Raw genomic sequence first — 19788 nt, forward strand, 5'->3', positions numbered from 1 at the left:
TAAGAGTTATGGTATAGTATGACATACCTAGATATGGTAAAAATCATGCGGTTAGATAACCGGTTCTATGAAACAAGATGTAGCAATAATTGTAATTTCAACAAAATACTGAGCAAAGAACTTTAGTATACCTATAAATTCCCAGAGGGACATTTCATCTAGCTCTATATATGTTTGCGAAGTGAGGCCTAGAGATTGGATAGAAGCTAGAGGAAAAAGGGAGAAGAGTCGCATAGGCGCACTTACAAGGTCAAAGTAGTACAAGCTGCATGATAAGAGGTAGCAACAGTTACGAGATTGGAAAGGTTTCGACCACAAGTCATGGTATGAGAAAGAAGACTAAAGGGGGGAATACTCTAGACTTTGGAATTATTCACACAACGGTCGCCTAGATGACAAGGAAAGTACTAAAGTATTCAAAATACATAAGTTATGGAAATGATAAGTGCACCAGTCAACATTCGAGGACGAATGTTCCAAAGGGGGAATGATGTTACACCCCATGTTTTCGTACATGAAAGTATGCCATATGTAAATTGATATAAGCTCAGAAATGAGATTATTTTGATATTATAAGCATTATGCTATATCAAACAAATGATGAGTAAATTTGTGAAGGTGAGAGGGTAAGCAAATCAAAGAAAATGAATTTTTGTCAAAATTTGACATGTTGGGATAAAATATGTCTCGAGCTAAAATACCTGATATTTATGGAGTAGTGTCATACAAGGTACCATATGATCATGATAATACGGTGTATAAGGTGTGTTAAAAGTGAATAGTATTTTAAGTAATTTGAGATAATTCTTAATTATGTGGATAAGGATATTATTGGGGTTGCCACATGGCATTAAGCCATGCCAAGTGGCACCAACATGCATGATGAGTCAAAAGACTTAAGTTGCCACATAAGGATCTTTTGGATGACTACCTTGGTGTCTTATTTAGGAATGTGAATTAGAGAAACCAACAACTTTATACAAACTTAATGTATATGGAGCTAAAGCTACTTTAATCCATTATCACGTAAGGATGCAAAATTTTCCAAGAAGATTAAACAAATGGCTTAGAAACATACAATCTTATTTGCTTGTATGTTTCCTTACTTGATAACATTGCTTGCAAAGACTAGCAATGTTGGATACTCTAACAGAGGAATTCTCAATGAATGAATTCATATGAATTTCATAACGCTACAGCAATGTGAGATGCAATTCGGAGGGAGCACGGTGCAATCTTTCTCAAGAATATCATATGGATTTTTCCCTACTTCGATTTGCCGTTACATGTTGTCGCAAATGACATGTGTTAGAGGGATTATCAAAAGAATCGGCTCAGGTATGTTAAGGCTATTCATTCTTTCTTTTTGGCATGATCTATACGACACGAACGAAAGAGCAAATACACAGTTTCCAGAAATGAATCTATTCATAGAAATACTAGAGATACTTATGTTCTTGATTCTCCATGTGTCATATTACTCTATCATCTATTCATGGGTCTCAAAAATACGTAAGTTGGTAAAGTTTATGTCATGATATTAATCAGAGGCATAATGGCCTTATGACGTACTGAGAGATTTTATTAACGTATTTATATGCATTTCATGCATTTACACATACACATTGTCCCATGACCAGATGGCATTATATACGTATGTATATGTGTATATATACATATATATATATATGGGATATGGGAAAGGTTATGGCGTTATATATGCACTACCACCTGATCAGCTGGTATACGTTGATGATTTTGACCACAGTGGCCGAGATGATATGATGGGATGCCCTCAAAAACCTGATGAGGTTATGAAACATGTACCTATGTATGACATGACATTCATACGTATATGCATGACGCTATAATTATTTCATGAATTACAGAGTTATCCAGGCTTACAGGTTAAGTAATTTATTCTATATTTCTTTCATGTATGTTATGTACTTATTTATGTGCCTTACATACTCGGTACATTATTCTTACTGACATCCTTTTTGCCTGGGGACACTGCATATCATGCTCGCAGGTCACAATAGACAGGTTGAGAGCCCTCCAAGTAGGCTATCAGCTCAGCGGAAAATATTGGTGCGCTCCATTTGCTTTGGAGTTACTTATTTGGTTAATGTGATTTAGACGTGTATAGTTTGGTATGGTGGGACTCTATCCCGACCTTTATGAAAATTATGTATTCTTAGAATCTTGTAGACAGATATCATGTATGTAAAAGATTGTATGTCCTTGTCAGTCTATGTTCAGTGTATGAGTGACTATTTTGGTCATATAGGCCCGTACGTCTTATGTATAAGTTGGTATCACATGTTATATTCTACTTATCTCACGACAGCCTTCCAGCTCAGTTATCTCTGATAGTATGACATGAAAATGTATGTTATGTTGGTACTCGATTAAGTAAGGTACCGAGTGCCTGTCGCGGCCTATCGGTTTGGGTCATGACAGATCCCCAGCTACCTGAATATAATCTGCCCCAAATCAATCTTTATGCATGTTATGATGCATGCAATAAGGAGTGCCTTGTCAATGTTTATGTCAGTTTCATTCCTAGTCGACATCAGAAGGGAGCAGACAAAACTAAGCCAATATCGACCATCCTTTGTGAGATCCTGCTTGTAAATATTTTGGCCTGGGTCGATCAAGGAGGGTTTCCCCTTTGCTACGATAGATGCAATCCAGGCACACTCATTTTCCTTGTTGGATACTTTGGCATCATACTCACTGTGCCTGACGACCAATCCTCAAAGTATAGGTCATTAATGATGGCGTCACAGCCCTCGAACTTGGACAAATTGTGCAAATATCTTGTTCCTCTTTTGCTCAGCATTCCTTGAGGCACCATAAGAAGCATAAAACTCCTGTACAAGTGTCTCAGTATACTCATCTGGGACTTTAGTGAAGAACTCCCATTTCCACTTCTTAATGTTCTCGATCACATGAGGGTAGTGCTCCTTCATACCATTTAGACTCAACTACTTCTCCACAAGAATCTTTTTCTTTGTTAGCCCTTCTTTGTACAGGTTCATGGAGTCTGTGACTCCAAATCTGAGATTTAGATCCTCCCCAATCTTCCATCGTGACTCAGTATGTAGGTCAATAGATGGCTTGAGGTCACTCTGTGCCTCCTCCTCTTTAGGCTGGGAGGAGTGCTCAGAAGTGCTGTAGTTTGTCTGAGGCCGTGGATGGTTGGACTGTTGTGCTTGTTGGCTTAGGGGAGCAGCCCAATTCCTTCCACGAATGGGTGGTGATCGTGTTGAAATAGACTTTTTTGGTGCCATTCCTATCAATGAAAAAGTTTGTAAGTGGGTGATATGGCATAGGAATCACATACATTGAGATAAAATGAATGAAGCAAACAACTTTTGCGATGGGTTATGCGATCGCCTAACCATTTTGCGAACCACAAACCCATCGCAGAATTACAATACCCAAGAGGCAAATAATTATACGATCTTGAAAAGACTCGCAGAATATGTTATTCGGGCGCATTGTGTCACACCTCTTTTTTCCGCCCCGCGAGGGGTGAAGGAGTTTTTTCCAATTAAAGACAATCGAAACAAACCCCATCGCAGACCCATTTTGCATCAGTCCTCCTAGGGTTATTTTTGCGATGACTTTGCGGACTGCAAACTAATTATACGGGCCGCAAAGATCATCTTCTTCAGTTTTAAACAAGTTCACCTCATTCAAAATGCTCACCTCTAAATAATGCTCACCTCAATCACAAATTCTCATCTCAAATTACCCACCCAGATTCCATAGCACGGGCTTTAAAGGAAGGGGGAGGAATGGGGTTTAAGAAATTCCTAATTATACTATATAGCTACCTACTCTCAACCAATTTCCTCACCCTAATATCGACATTAATCTTAGGGAAATGGGGAATCAGGGGAAATGACCATGGGAACTCAGAAATGAGGAAGAAGCATGCAACACAACCACGAGAGAGAGAGGGAGAGAATCATACCAGATAGTTGAGCAAGCTGATGTGAACGAGGTGAGTAATCTATGCAAGTCCGATCCTCTTCATGTGATTGTGTGTGTTTTTTTATCTTTTCTCTTTTCTTTCCTTGCTTTTTTTTTTGCTTTTGTTTTTGATCATGTTTCAGTGCTTGTGCGTGACGTGAGTGAGGGTGTGACTAATATGCGAAAAGTGTTAGGGTTTCTGTACCTGTGCGTTTCGCGGCGGGTAAGTCTATCGAATAACATATTATGCGGTTGCATATGTGTTGTGCGATGGATTGATGACTGGGTTTCCCAACCTTACTTTGCGATGCGTTCTACGGTTGCAAAGTTGTTATGCAGGCCACATAAGTGGAAATCTTACCGCATTTTTAATGACCCAATTTGTCAATTTTTCTGCCTGTGTCTGCGATGACTATGCGGTTCGCAAAGTCATTATGCGACCGCATATTTGCGGTAAACCATTGACCCTTCTTTCCTTCATTTACCTCAGCATGAGCACCATAATTATGATATTTTGGACTATCTGCATTCTAGCACACACGTCAACCTGCTCAACACTATCAACTAAACCTACATAAATGAAAAACTAACAAAAGTGTGTTACCACACATGGGTTACCTCCCAAGAAGCGTTTGATTTAACGTCACGGCACGACGATGTTGACCCTATTTGGGATATTCATTGGTGGGGGCTATTGTTGGACTATCCTTTAGAGCAAATTATTCTATCAAATGCCTTTCTCTGGTGGTACCGAGGTAATGCTTGACTCGTTAGTCATTTACTTTGAAAGTTCGAGTTCCATCCTCCGACTCCAATTCAATAGCACCATAGGGGGATACACTCATAACTTTGAACGGGCCAGACCATTTGGATTTGAATTTGCCTGGATAAAACTTGAGTTTTAAGTTAAAGAGTAAGACCAAGTCACCGGAATTGAATTCCCGCTTCAAAATCTTCTTGTCATGGACAAACTTCATTCTCTCCTTATACACGGCTGCACTCTCATAGGCATGGAGACAGAATTCTTCCATCTCATTGAGTTGTGTCATTCTCAGGTTGGCAGCTTCGGCACGGTCAAGATTCAACTTCTTCAATGCCCACATGTCTTTGTGTTCAAGCTCTACCGGCAAGTGACACGCCTTACCAAAAACCAACCAGTATGGTCAGGTGCCAATGGGAGTCTTAAATGCCATGTGATATACCCACAACGCATCATCTAGCTTCCTTGACCAGTCAGTTCTATTTGCATTGACAATTTTTGCTAGGATGTTTTTGATTCCCCTGTTAGAGACTTCAACCTGATCACTCGACTGAGGATGATAAGGTGTGGACACCTTGTGCTTTACGCCATACTTTTCAAGCAGCCTGATGAAAGCCTTGTTGCAAAAGTGAGAACCACCATTAGTAAGGATGGCCCTAGGGGGTACCAAACCGTGTGAATATGTTCTTCTTCAAGAATGCAGTCACACTCCTTGCTTCATTGTTGGGCAAGGCGATTTCCTCGACCCATTTGGAGGTGTAGTCCACAACCACCAAGATGTAGGTCATGCCATAAGAACTCACGAAAGGGCCCATGAAGTCTATTCCCCACATATTAAAGATCTTGACCTCCATCACAAAATTCATAGGCATCTCATGTCTTTTAGATATTGACCCTTGTCTTTGACATTGATCGCATGACTTGACCATTTGATTTGTGCCTTGGTAGATCGATGGCCAATAGTAGCCACATTCAAGCACCTTTTCCACCGTCCGATTTCTTCCATGATGACCTCCAACCAGGGATTCATGGCATGCCTTGAGAATTGTCATTACCTCATCTTCCGGAACACACCGCCGAATGATGTTATCGGCACAAATACGAAACAAAAAGGGTTCCTCCCAATAGTATTGCCTACACTCCCGCAAGAACTTTTTCTTTTGATAAGCTTTCAATCCATTGGGAACAAGGTCACTAACCAAAAAGTTAGCGATGTCGGCATACCAAGGAGAGAATGTGCTAGAAAATGCCAATATATGCTCATCTAGAAAGGCATCATTGATTTCAATGTCTTCTTTTGGTCTCCCTGCCTCTTCAAGCCTAGATAGGTGATCTGCAACTTGATTTTATGTCCCTTTCCGATCCTTGAATTCAAAGTCAAACTCTTGCAACAAAAGGACCCACCAAATCAATCTTGGATTGGCATCCTTCTTCACCATAAGATAGCGAAAAGTAGCATGATCGGTCTAAACTATCACTTTGGACCCCAACAAATAAGCCCGAAATTTTTCAAAAGCATAAACAATGGCAAAAAGTTCTTGCTCAGTCACATTGTAATTCATTTGAGCACCATTAAGTGTCTTTCTTGCATAGTAGATAGGGTGAATGATTTTTTTATGTCGTTGACCAAGCACCGCCCCAATAGCTACACCACTAGCGTCACACATGAGTTCAAATGGAAGAGACCAATCGGGTGTGACAATAATAGGTGTCGTGGTGAGCTTTTCTTTCAATTCCTCAAAATCCTTTAGACACTCCTCATTAAATACAAACTTTGCATCTTTTCAAGGAGCTTGCACATGGGATTTGCAATTTTTGAGAAGTCCTTGATAAAACGCCTATAGAAGCCGACGTGCCCCATAAAGCTTCGGACACCTTTTACTGAAGTGGGTGGAGGAAGCTTGGAAATGATTTCGATCTTTGCCCAATCAACCTCTATGCCTTGTCTGGAAATTTTGTGGCCCAAAACAATGCCCTCGTCCACCATGAAGTGGCATTTCTCCTAGTTTAGCACAAAGTTTGTATCTTCACATCTTTTGAGCAGTTGTCTAAGGTTCTCAAGACAATGCTCAAAGGAGTCATCCACTACAGAGAAGTCATCCATAAATACCTCTAAGAAATATTCCACCATGTCCGAGAAGATTGACATCATGCACCGTTGGAAGGTAGTCGGGGCGTTGCATAGCCCAAATGGCATACGCCTAAAGGCAAAAGTCCCATATGGTCATGTGAATATTGTCTTCTATTGATCTTCCAAGGCGATGTTGATTTGGTTATAGCCAGAATATCCATCCAAGAAGCAATAGAATGACCTTCCCGCCAGCCGATCAAGCATTTGATCAATAAAAGGCATAGGGAAATGGTCTTTGCAAGTAGCATCATTTAGCTTCTGGTAATCAATGCAAAGACTCCATTCGGTCACTATTCTTGTTGGAATGAGCTCATTTTTATCATTTTGAATCACGGTCATGCCTCCTTTCTTTGGCACACATTGCACCGGACTCACCCAAGAACTATTGGAAATATGGTAGACCACCCTGACATATAACCTGATGGGTTTATAGTACCTTAGCTTTATGTTTTAATGATCTAATAAACTTAATGTCAAAGAACCAGATAAAGAACCTGATACACTTGGTACACAACTCAATCAACGGACTCAAGCTAATGTGAGTTGCTATGACTTTACAAGATAAAGAATTAACACAGGGACCTGATCCCCTTGGGTTCCCCTGACAGCATTATGAAGTCAACTGTCTACAGCTGGAAAGTAACTGCATGCACCGTACACGCAAACAGTACAGTACAGTACAACAGTCACTTTTAATTGACCAACCAAGTGATTATATCATTCAAGTGATGCCATCCATGTTGTATTAACAATAAACATTACAACAAAACATCACTTGAACACTTAGAGAATTCACTCAGGCATCTGAAAATCAAGTATTCAATTCTCAAGTGCATCAAGAACAAAGTACAACACTACTACAGACCAGTTCCTACAACAAGTCTCTTGTATTTCCTTAGTTGAGTTGGAACTTTGTAATTGTTCTTCATTGTAATTCCTACTTTTCTTATCTAGAAGCTTTATTTAGGAACCCCTTGTAAATCGTAAACCTTCAGTGTTTGTGTCGTGACTAGAGTTAGTCATGAGTTGAAGTCTTTATAATAGGTGTATTGAAAAGTGGCTTGTAATTGGTGTATTACAAGCTAGGGAGGAATTAAGAGTTTAATTCCTACATTGCATAGGTTGTAATCAAAATATTGCTCATAGTGAAGTTGAAATCCTACCAGTATAGGTCGAGGTTTTTTATCCCCTTAAGCAGGGATTTTTCCACGTAAAAGTTCCTTGTTCCATGTTGATCTTGGAGTTGCTGCTACTGTGTATATGTTACAACCCATATCCACATGTGTTAGTTCATGCCATATATTAGTTAACATAAATCCAACAAGGAATTATCTTTGAGATGATAAGAAGTCAATCCTATTGGTCTTAAGTGATACAAAAGTATATAAGGGTGATTAACAAGTATTAGAAGTTAAATGAATCAAGGATGTTGTAACTCGTATTTTCAGGTAAATCTAGCGGTTCTTAATACACTCAAGAGATCATGTATTAAGGTATTTTAATCATATAATATCCGTATTATAAGTCTTGAAGTCAAACGAGTTATGAAACAAAAGTCGACAAAAGTTGTCTCAACTTAGGTTCATAATTTTACTTAAACATTCGGTCAAATGTTTCTAATCTTTTCTCCTAATTTACAAGGAATTACGGGGTGATCTACAAACCAAATTAAAGATCTATGAGCCTAGTTTCCAACACATTAAACCGTTTATTGATACGATCTTGGAGTAGAGAGGTATTCGCATTTTCGCGAGACTGCGCCAAGCACCTCTCTATGGGGTCCACTAAGGCGGTTTAAGATATTTGGACTTATATAGGATGCCTCCAACCCCTTTTAAGTCATTTATTCTCACAATTTCAGACCTTAGAACCCTATGAACATCCTCTCAAGATTCTCTCAAGATTCAAGACCCAAAAAAGGGAAAACAACACAAATCAAGTGTCAGGAATTCCGTGGCGTTTTTCTTTCCGTGGAAATTTTAGGTCAAATTGGAGTTTTTCTTTCTTTATAAAGGTAAGGAACCTCTTACTCTATATGTATTTAAGATTATCCAAGTTGCAGCTAAGCCATTGAAGCTAGAACTTGTGAAATATATATCGAAAGGCTTGGTAGTAATGTTATTATCTTGTGGATTGTTTTGCGTTGCTGTTGGGCTGCGTATTTTACTATTGTTTTGTGGAGTTTTGGAGGAGGAAGGGTGTGGAGAAGCACCATATATATGTAGGGTTGTGGGATGATAGTTATTCGTAACATTTCCGGGTCGTTTGACACGACTACGGTGGTCGTCGTATGTATGGAGTGATTAGGCTGTGCGTGGACTATTTTGGGAGGCTCAATATGTTTATTATTGATGTTGTTTGGGCTGTTTGGTGACTGTTTTGAATGGTGTGAAGTCATATATATAGGGGAGGTGCTGTCCATTTCATCGTAAAATAGGTTGTGGTCGATACATAATAGTTATGACGCTTAAATGATAACGATAGTATCGTTTCTCTTATTGTAGACTAAGGAGTTTTGACAATTGCATAGCTTGAGATTGGGGCAGTATATACAAGGTATGTGAGGCTATCCCTTTCCTTCTTTTTCACGACTCTGATTGTACATAATGTAATGAACGAGCTTCCAAGATACTCTACTCTTAGAAGCTAGTAGTACTTACATTGTTTTCCCTCTTATGGAACGATTGATGTTAATGTTGCTTCTCTTATTCTTATGTTATCAATGTTGTTGGTACTTTCTGATTCTTATAAGGTTCATAGTGAAGAGTTAGTCCTAATAACATGTACAGAGGATACCGACCTTACGTCACTCCGAAAGGTTTAGAATGTGATTCCATGAGTCGAGCATGCATTATATATATGTATCTATTTTACTCTACCGAGCCACGCTATAGTTGGCCGGGTACGACACCTATTGTGCAACCACTGATCAGTTGGGTTTTACCGAGCTCCACGTGGCCGGGTACGATTCTACCGAGCCTATTATGGCCGGGTACGATATGATGATGATGATGCCCCCCACAGAGGCGAATGTTTTAAAGGTTTATGTATTTATACATATGTATCATGCATTTCATGTCAGTATCCCTCAGAGGTACTAAGATGTTACAGGTTGTATATTCTCTATCCTTGCTTACATTACTGATCGTATTTATGGTTCCCTGCCTTACATACTCAGTACTTTATTCGTACTGACGTCCTTTTATTTGTGGAAGCTGGATGTCGTGCTGCAGGTCCTGATAGACAGGCAGGTGCAGCTCCCCCACCACAGTAGGTTGTCCAGTTCAGCGGTGATTGGTGAGATCCCTTCTTCGGACTTGCCTTGGTCTTGGTATGCATTTTTGTTATAAACATTATGGGTATGTCGGGGCCCTGTTCCGGCTATGTTGCAGCACTTATGTTCATTTAGAGGCTCATAGACAAGTGTCGACTCATGTATAGTTTGGTATGCCTTGTCGGCTGGTTTTTGTTATATAGTCTTTCATGGTAGCGTGGTAGCTCATACCTTATATGTAGTTTCTTGATTGTCTGGTCATCCCCTGCTATGTATGTTCATGCCGTCATATTTTATTGCTGGTTGTCCATGATCCAGGTCTACCATTTATATTGATCTCGTCAGCCCTAAAAGATAATAATGAAGGTTAGATGAAATGTACGTTGGTGCTCGGCAAGTATGGTCGGGTGCTAGTCATGGCCCTCCAGTTTGGGTCGTGACAAACTTGGTATCAGAGCAAGTCTGTCCTAGGGATTGTCTATGAGCCATGTCTAGTAGAGTCTTGATTATGGATGTGTAGCGCGCCACATTTATAATCAGGTGGATACATGATATCTAGGGTTGTTACCTTCTACCTGAATCTAGATCGTGCGTAGATTTGAGTCGTAAGTGTTTGTCTCTAATATTCACCTTGTTTTATTTCAGCGATGCCTTCGACTAGGAAGCAAACAATTAGTAGACGGCTTGATACAGTTGCGGGAGAGGGTACCAGTCAGGTGCCCCAAGCCAGAGCAGGCCAAAGTGAGGCTCAGAGTGAGATGCCGTCTCATACCTCATCTACCCCGTCTCTTCTAGAGGATATTAGGAGGTACCCAACACCTCCAGTTCCTCCGTATGGCACTACAGACCAGGATACGCGGAGTGCTTTGCAGTTATTGACTAGCTTGGTAGCTACTCAGGCTCAGAGGCAGAATACAGGTGCTGCTGAGAAAACAGTTAGTACGAGAGTTTGTGATTTTATTAATTTAGACCCTCCAGTGTTTACCGGATCAGACCCCAAGGAGGACCCGCACACTTTTATTGACCAGGTTCATCGTACACTTCGGGTTATGCATGTTAGTGATACAGAGGCAGTAGAATTGGCTTCTTATCGGCTACGGGATTTAGCGGTTTTCTGGTATGATAGTTGGGAGAGATCCAGGGGTTCGAACCCTCCTCCAACTGTGTGGAAGGAATTTTCTGAGGCCTTTCTTCGTCACTACTTGCCAGTTGAGATACGACGAGCTAGAGCTGATAAGTTCTTGAACCTTAGACAAGGTAATATGAGTGTGCGAGAGTACAGTATGCAGTTTGATTCTTTGGCAAGGTATGCTCCCCATATGGTGGCCGAGATGAGTGATAGGGTGCATATGTTCGTGAATGGTTGGGACCACATCTAATAAATGAGTGTACGACAACCTCCTTGGTGGAGGGCATGGATATTTCCCATATTCAAGCTTATGCCCAGACCCTAGAGGATCGTAAGCGCCAGCAGAGGGCAGTTAGGGAGCAGGATAGGGGCCAGCATAAGAGGGCGAGATTTGCAGGGTATTCTGATGACTTCAGAAGCAGCGTCAGGCCACAGTTTTAGAGGAGTTCGGCGCCACCTGTAGCTAGTGCTCCTCCACAGTTTCAGAGGCCTCGATATGATCGATCCTATTCTGGTCCAGGTCAGAGTTCGCGGGCATCTGGCTCGCAACATCACAAGGATACTAGTCAGATAAGACCCCCAACACCACATTGTGATCAGTGCGGCAAGGCCCACTTTGGACTGTGCCGTCGAGGTTCTGATGCGTGCTATTCGTGCGGACAGCCTGGCCATATGATGCGGGATTGTCCTAATAGAGGAGGTGATGGTATGGCTCAGCCGACTGGATCTATGTTTGGTTCTTCCTCATCAATTCGACCTCTAGCACGGGGTTTTCAGCAGTCGACAGGTCGTGGTAGGAGTAGAGGTGCAGTGCCGAGTTCGAGTGGTGCTCAAAATTGAACCTATGCTCTAGTAGGTCGACAGGATCTCGAGTCGTCTCCAGATGTTGTTACAGGTATTATATCTGTGTTTTCTTATGATGTATATGCGCTGATTGATCCGGGATCTACATTATCATATGTTACACCCTTTGTGGCTAATAAGTTTGGCATTGAACCTGAATTGATAAGTAAACCCCTTGCGGTATCTACTCCGATAGGAGATTCTGTGATTGCTAGAAGGGTATATAGAGGTTGCACTGTGATGATTTGTAGTCGTCAAACCTCGGCAAATTTATTTGAGTTAGAAATGGTTGATTTTGATGTGATAATGGGAATGGACTGGTTGGCCTCATGCTATGCAAATGTTGACTGTCGTACGAAGATGGTTAGGTTCCAATTTCCGGGTGAACCCGTTATTGAATGGAAAGGGAACATTGCTACACCGAAAGGTAGGTTTATTTCCTATCTTAAGGCAAGGAAAATGATCTCAAAAGGTTACATTTATCATCTCGTTCACGTTAGGGATGCAGAGGCGAAGCCGCCTACCCTACAATCAATCCCCGTTGTCAACAAATTTCCAGATGTTTTCCCATATGAACTCCCAGGCCTTCCTCCTGAAAGAGAGATTGAGTTTAGCATGTGTTGCCTGACACTCAATCGATCTCTATCCCTCCATACAGAATGGCCCCGGCAGAGTTGCGAGAGTTGAAGGTGCAGTTGAAGAACTTGCTGGATAAGGGCTTCATTAGGCCTAGCACCTCACCTTAGGGTGCGCCAGTCCTATTCGTGCGGAAGAAAGACGGGTCGTTGCGGATGTGTATCGACTATCGACAGTTGAATAAGTCTACTATAAAGAACAAGTATCCACTTCCAAGAATTGATGACCTGTTTGACCAACTCCAGGGTGCCAAGTATTTCTCCAAGATTGATTTACGTTCAGGGTATCATCAGGTGAGGGTTAAGGAGAAGGATATTCCAAAGACGGCCTTCCGGACAAGATATGGGCACTTTGAGTTCTTGGTGATGTCGTTCGAGCTAACAAATTCCCCAGCAGCTTTTATGGATCTCATGAATACTATATTTAGGCCCTATCTTGATGTGTTCGTGATTGTATTCATTGATGACATTCTAGTATATTCTCGTTCGGAGGCGGAACATGCGGGCCACTTGCAGATAGTATTACAGACGCTTCAGGATCGTAAGTTATATGCTAAGCTCTCCAAATGTGAATTTTGGCTGAACTCAGTAGCGTTCCTTGGCCATGTGATATCTGACAAGGGTATTAGTGTCGACACTCAGAAGATCGATGTAGTAAAGAATTGGCCGAGACCTACAACACCATCAGAAGTCCGCAGCTTCCTAGGGCTAGTAGGATATTATAGGCGGTTTGTGGAAGGGTTTTCCTCTATATCATCACCATTGACTAAGTTAACATAGAAAGCTACCAAGTTCCAGTGGTCTGACACCTGTGAACGTAGTTTTCAGGAGCTGAAGAATTGATTGACATCCGCACCAGTGCTCAATTTTCCTGAAGGAACAGAAGGTTATGTGGTATATTGTGATGCCTCAGGTATAGGTTTGGGGTGCGTATTGATGCAGCGTGGGAAGGTGATTGCTTATGCATCAAGACAATTGAAGAAGTATGAAAAGAATTATCCAACCCATGATTTGGAATTGGCTGCAGTAATATATGCTTTGAAGATATGGCGACACTACTTATACGGCGTCCATGTTGACATCTACACAGATCACAAGAGTTTACAATACATCTTCAAGCAGAAAGAGTTGAATTTGAGGCAGCGTAGGTGGCTTGAATTATTGAAAGACTACGACGTCGAGATATTGTATCATCTCGGTAAAGCCAATGTTGTGGCAGACGCTCTCAGCTGTAAATCAATGGGAAGCTTAGTACATATTGAGGCAGGTAGATAAGGGTTGACTAAAGAGCTTCATCAGCTAGCCAATATGAGAATCAGATTGTTAGACTCTGATGACGGAGGTGTTACTGTACAGAATACATCAGTATCATCTTTGGTAGTCGAGGTAAAAGCACGGCAATATGAAGATCCTATCTTAGTACGATTAAGAGAGAGCATTCAGCAATGTAAAAGTATGGCTTTTGAGATCGAAAGAGATGGGGCACTGAGATACCATGGCCGATTATGTGTGCCTAATGTGGCAGGGTTGCGAGAGAAGATTATGAATGAGATTCATCAATCCTGATATTCCATCCATCTCGGCTCGACAAAGATGTATCATGATGTCAAGGAGAAGTATTGGTGGGATAACATGAAGAAGTCTATTGCAGAATTTGTAGCCCAGTGTCCCAATTGTCAACAAGTAAAGATATAACATCAGAAACCCGGTGGATTGCTTCAGAATATAGAGATTATGACCTGGAAATGGGAGGTGATTAATATGGACTTCATTATTGGATTACCTCGCTCTTATCATAAGTTTGACTCTATCTGGGTGATAATTGATCGACTTACAAAATGTGCCCATTTTATGCCAGTTAAGACAACTTACACGGCTGAAGATTATGCGAAGTTGTATATCAAGGAGATTGTTAGGCTTCATGGTGTGCCGGTATCTATTATATCAGACCGAGGAGCTCAATTTACAGCTAACTTTTGGAGGTCTTTTCAGAAGGGTTTAGGCACACAAGTGAATCTCTGCACTGCATTTCATCCGCAGACTGACGGACAGGCTGAACGTACCATTCAGACACTGGAAGATATGCTACGAGCATGTGTTCTAGATTTTAAGGGAAATTGGGATGACCATCTTCCACTCATAGAATTCGCCTACAATAATAGCTACCATTCCAGTATTAAAATGGCCCCATACGAGGCACTATACGGGAGAAGATGTAGATCACCAGTTGGATGGTTCGAAGTCGGTGAAACAAAATTATATGGGCCAGATTTGATTCACCAAGCTATTGAGAAGGTTAAAGTGATACAAGAGCGATTGAGGACGGCACAAAGCAGGCAAAAATCTTATTCCAATGTCCGACGTCGTGATCTGGAGTTTGAGGTTAGTGATTGGATTTTCCTGAGGATCTCACCAATGAAGAGTATTATGCATTTTGGGAAGAAAGGTAAGCTGAGTCCAAGGTATATTGGGCCATATAAAATTCTTCGACGGATTGGACAGGTTGCTTATGAGTTAGAATTGCCATCCGAATTGGAATTTGTCCACCCGGTATTCCATGTATCTATGTTGAGGAAATGTATTGGAGACCCTTCTCGAGTCGTCCCTATCAAAGATGTACAAGTTACAGAGGACCTATCATATGAAGAAGTGCCAGTGGCGATATTAGATCGACAAGTCCGCAAGCTGAGAACAAAAGATGTAGCTTCCGTCAAAGTATTGTGGAGGAACAAAAATATGGAAGAAATGACATGGGAAGCAGAAGAGGAGATGAAGTCTAAATACCCTTACCTATTCCAGAATGAAGATAACAAGGATGCTGGTGGAAGACAGGATACATTGGAAGGTGAAACAGCTCTATGAGGTAAGCAATAATTTGAGAATACTCCTCCTTAATACAAAATGGTGATATGTAGATAATGTAAATATGCATAATGCTTTGTGTAGCCTTGTGAAGCCATATGTTGGGCTTAATTGCTTGCAAGTTTTGCTAGTGACCATTTTATAGGGGAAAATTGATCGGAAATTTCCAAATCCACGATGATTTAAACTCCCCATGAACCCTTACATTCGAGGACGAATGTTCCTAAGGGGGGAGGGTGTTACAACCCATATCCACATGTGTTAGTTCATTCCATATATTAGTTAACATAAATCCAAGAAGGAATTATCTTTGAGATGATAAGAAGTCAATCCTATTGGTCTTAAGTGATACAAGAGTGTATAAGGGTGATTAACAAGTATTAGAAGTTAAATGAATCAAGGATGTTGTAACTCGTATTTTCAGGTAAATCTAGCGGTGCTTAATACACTCAAGAGGTCATGTATTAAGGTATTTTAATCATATAATATCTGTATCATAAGTCTTGAAGTCAAACGAGTTACGAAACAAAAGTCAACAAAAGTAGTCTCAACTTAGGTTCATAATTTTACTTAAACATTAGGTCAAATGTTTCTAATATTTTCTCCTAATTTACAAGGAATTACGGGATGATCGACAAACCAGATTAAAGATATATGAGTCTAGTTTCCAACTCATTAAACCGTTCATCAATACGATCTCGGAGTAGAGAGATATTCGCATTTTTGCAAGACCGCGCCAAGCACCTCTCTATGGGGCCCACTAAGGCGGTTTAAGATATTTGGACTTATATAGGATGCCTCCAACCCATTTTAAGTCATTTCTTCTCTATTTTCAGACCTTAGAACCCTAGGAACATCCTCTCAAGGTTCTATCAAGATTCAAGTCCCAAAAAAAGGGCAAACAACCCAAATCAAGCGTCGGGAATTCCGTGGCGCTAGTAAGTCTCTTGTTCTTCTTGTTGTTGCTCATTTTTGTGTCGTTCCAGCTCGTGTGGGAGGTTGTTTTAAAGGGTTTATGTTCTGTAAATACTCCCTCATGTTCTTAATATCAATCCTAGGTGATTTCAATCCTTCTAAAGTGATTCTAGTGCCGAAAAACACTAATTGATCGCTAGTTTCGCTTTTATGTTGTTGTGGCAGCATTGGAGGGATATTTCATGGAAATTTAAGGTTAAATTGGAGTTGTTCTTTTTGTATAAAGGTAAGTAACCTCTTACTCTATATGTATTTAAGATTATCCAAGTTGCGGCTAAGCCATTGAAGCTAGAACTTGTGAAATATATATCGAAAGGCTTGGTAGTAATGTTATTGTTTTGTGGACTGTTTTGCATTGCTGTTGGGCTGCGTATTTTACTACTGTTTTGTGGAGTTTTGGAGGAGGAAGGGTGTGGAGAAACACCATATATATGTAGGGTTGTGGGATGATAGTTATTCGTAACATTTCCGGGTCGTTTGATACGACTACGGTGGTCGTCGTATGTATGGAGTGATTAGGATGTGCGTGGACTATTTTGGGAGGCTCAATATGTTTATTATTGATGTTGTTTGGGCTGTTTGGTGACTGTTTTGAATGGTGTGAAGTCATATATATAGGGGAGGTGCAGTATATACAAGGTATGTGAGGCTATCACTTTCCTTCTTTTGCACGACTATGATTGTACATAATGTAATGAACGAGCTTCCAAGATACTCTACTCTTAGAAGCTAGTAGTACTTACATTGTTTTCCCTCTTATGGAACGATTGATGTTAATGTTGCTTCTCTTATTCTTATGTTATCAATGTTGTTGGTACTTCCTGATTCTTATAAGGTTCATAGTGAAGAGTTAGTCCTAATAACATGTACAGAGGATACTGACCTTACGTCACTCCGAAAGGTTTAGAATGTGATTCCATGAGTCGAGCATGCATTATATATATGTATCTATTTTACTCTACCGAGCCACGCTATATTTGGCCGGGTACGGCACCTATTGTGCAACCATTGATCAGTTGGGTTTTACCGAGCTCCACGTGGCCGGGTACGATTCTACCTAGCCTTATGATGGCCGGGTACATTTTTTTACTGAGCCTATTATGGCCGGGTACGATATGATGATGACGAAGCCCACAGAGGAGAATGTTTTAAAGGTTTATGTATTTATTCATATGTATCATGCATTTCATGTCAGTAGCCCTCAGAGGTACTAAGATTTTACAGGTTGTATATTCTCTATCCTTGCTTATATTACTGATCGTATTTATGGTTCCCTGCCTTACATACTCAGTACTTTATTCGTACTGAGGTCCTTTTATTTGTGGACGATGCATGTCGTGCTGCAGGTCCTGATAGACAGGCAGGTGAAGTTCCCCCACCACAGTAGGTTGTCCAGTTCAGCGGTGATTGGCGAGATCCCTTCTCCGGACTTGCCTTGGTCTTGGTATGCATTTTTGTTATAGACATTATGGGTATGTTGGGGCCCTTTTCCGGCTATGTTGCAGCACTTATGTTCATTTAGAGTCTCGTAGACAAGTGTCGACTCATGTATAGTTTGGTATGCCTTGTCGGCTAGTTTTTGTTATATAGTCTTTCATAGTAGCGTGGTAGCTCATACCTTATATGTAGTTTCTTGATTGTCTGGTCATCTCCTGCTATGTATGTTCATGCCGTCATATTATCCAGGTCTACCATTTATATTGATCTCGTCAGCCCTAAAAAATAATAATGAAGGTTAGATGAAATGTACGTTGGTGCTCGGCAAGTATGGTCGGGTGCTAGTCATGGCCCTCCAGTTTGGGTCGTGACAGTTATCTGTGGAAACCTATATAGGACCTGGTCTTTATATAGTTTTGTGGACTCATATATTCTATCAATTGGTATCAGAACAGGTTCTTTCTATCAGGATAACACCTAGAAAAGATCCTCATGGCTGCTCCACCAAATTTTGAAGAGGGTCAGTCTACCTACAGACCACCCAGGTTCAATGGGCAATACTATGGGTGGTGAAAGACAAGAATGCATGACTTTATTACGGAAGAAGATTCCGAGTTGTGGGATGTTATTTGTGATGGTCCTTATGCCCCAACAAAGAAGGTCGGAGACCCTCATGTGACAATGTCAAAGAACAGGAAAGAATACAACGATGCAGATAGGAAAGTTGTAGAGAAAAACTTTCATGCCAAGAAAATTTTGGTGTGTGGCATGGGACATGATGAATACAACAGGATCTCATCTTGTCAATCCGCCAAGGAGATATGGGAAGTTTTACAAACAACACACGAGGGAACCACTCAAGTAAAGCAATCTAAGATTGACATGCTCACCATTGAGTATGAGCTCTTCAGAATGAAGGACGATGAATACATTCAAGACATGCACACATGATTCACTTCCATCATAAATGAGTTACACTCGCTTGGTGAAATCATTCCTATGAATAAGCTCGTGAGGAAATTTCTCAGTGCTTTGCCCAGTTGATGGGAGAGTAAAGTGAGTTCCATTACTGAAGCAAAGGATTTGCAAGCGCTAACCATAGAAGAGCTAGTTGGAAATATGAAAACCTACGAAATGAAGAAGAAGAAGGATAGTGAAAGAAGAGAACCAAAGAAGGAAAAGAACCTAGTACTCAAGGTTGAAAGCATTGACTCAAGTGAGAAGGACAGTGACATGGCTTACTTGACCAAAAGGTTTTAGAAAATAGTTCGAAGAAATGGAGATATACCAAAGAGAGGCAGTTCTAGCAAGCCAAAGAATTATGACCTCTGTCATAAGTGCAGAAAACCAGGGCATTTCATCAAAGATTGCCCTCTCCTGAAGCAAGAACATTTCAAGCACAACTCTGATAAAGCAGCCAAGAGGAACTCGATTCCTGACAGACACTTTAAAAGAAAGAACACCGCTAACAATGTTGTGAAGCAAGCTCTTGCAGCATGGGGAGATTCCTCCAGTGAGTCTGAAGAAGAAAATGATGCAGGTGATAGTTCTATGATGTTAGTTGAAAGTGAAGCCAATGAATATGATTCAATATTTGCTTTGATGGCTCAATCAGACAATAATGAAGATGATGACTATGATGAGGTAAATTTCAGAGATGTTCAGAGAAATCTGAAATCCTACTTTCCTAAGAAACTCATGTCATTAGCAAATGTTTTAATTGATGCCTATTATAGTCTTGTAGATGATAAGGATTCC

At 40.7% G+C, this 19788-nt stretch overlaps 2 protein-coding genes across 2 annotated transcripts; one reads left to right on the forward strand and one right to left on the reverse strand.

Annotated features, from left to right (window-relative positions):
* Positions 1-4754: 4754 nt before the first annotated feature.
* Positions 4755-5087, reverse strand: LOC142175893 (uncharacterized). Its single transcript, XM_075242900.1, has one exon. It carries the CDS (start codon positions 5085-5087, stop codon positions 4755-4757), a length of 333 nt encoding a protein of 110 aa, XP_075099001.1.
* Positions 5088-18612: 13525 nt separating this feature from the next.
* LOC142175897 (uncharacterized) lies at positions 18613-18981 on the forward strand. The gene has a single exon (XM_075242903.1). The coding sequence runs from the start codon at positions 18613-18615 to the stop codon at positions 18979-18981; it is 369 nt and encodes a 122-aa protein (XP_075099004.1).
* Positions 18982-19788: the final 807 nt, after the last annotated feature.

The sequence above is a fragment of the Nicotiana tabacum genome, chromosome 3 (genome assembly GCF_000715075.1).
Source record: "Nicotiana tabacum cultivar K326 chromosome 3, ASM71507v2, whole genome shotgun sequence".
NCBI classification, from domain to species: Eukaryota; Viridiplantae; Streptophyta; class Magnoliopsida; order Solanales; family Solanaceae; genus Nicotiana; species Nicotiana tabacum.

Coding starts and splice junctions, on each gene's coding strand:
- LOC142175897 (XM_075242903.1), top strand. CDS start 18,613: ATGCATGACTTTATTACGGAAGAAGATTCCGAGTTGTGGGATGTTATT.
- LOC142175893 (XM_075242900.1), bottom strand. CDS start 5,087: ATGTGGGCATTGAAGAAGTTGAATCTTGACCGTGCCGAAGCTGCCAAC.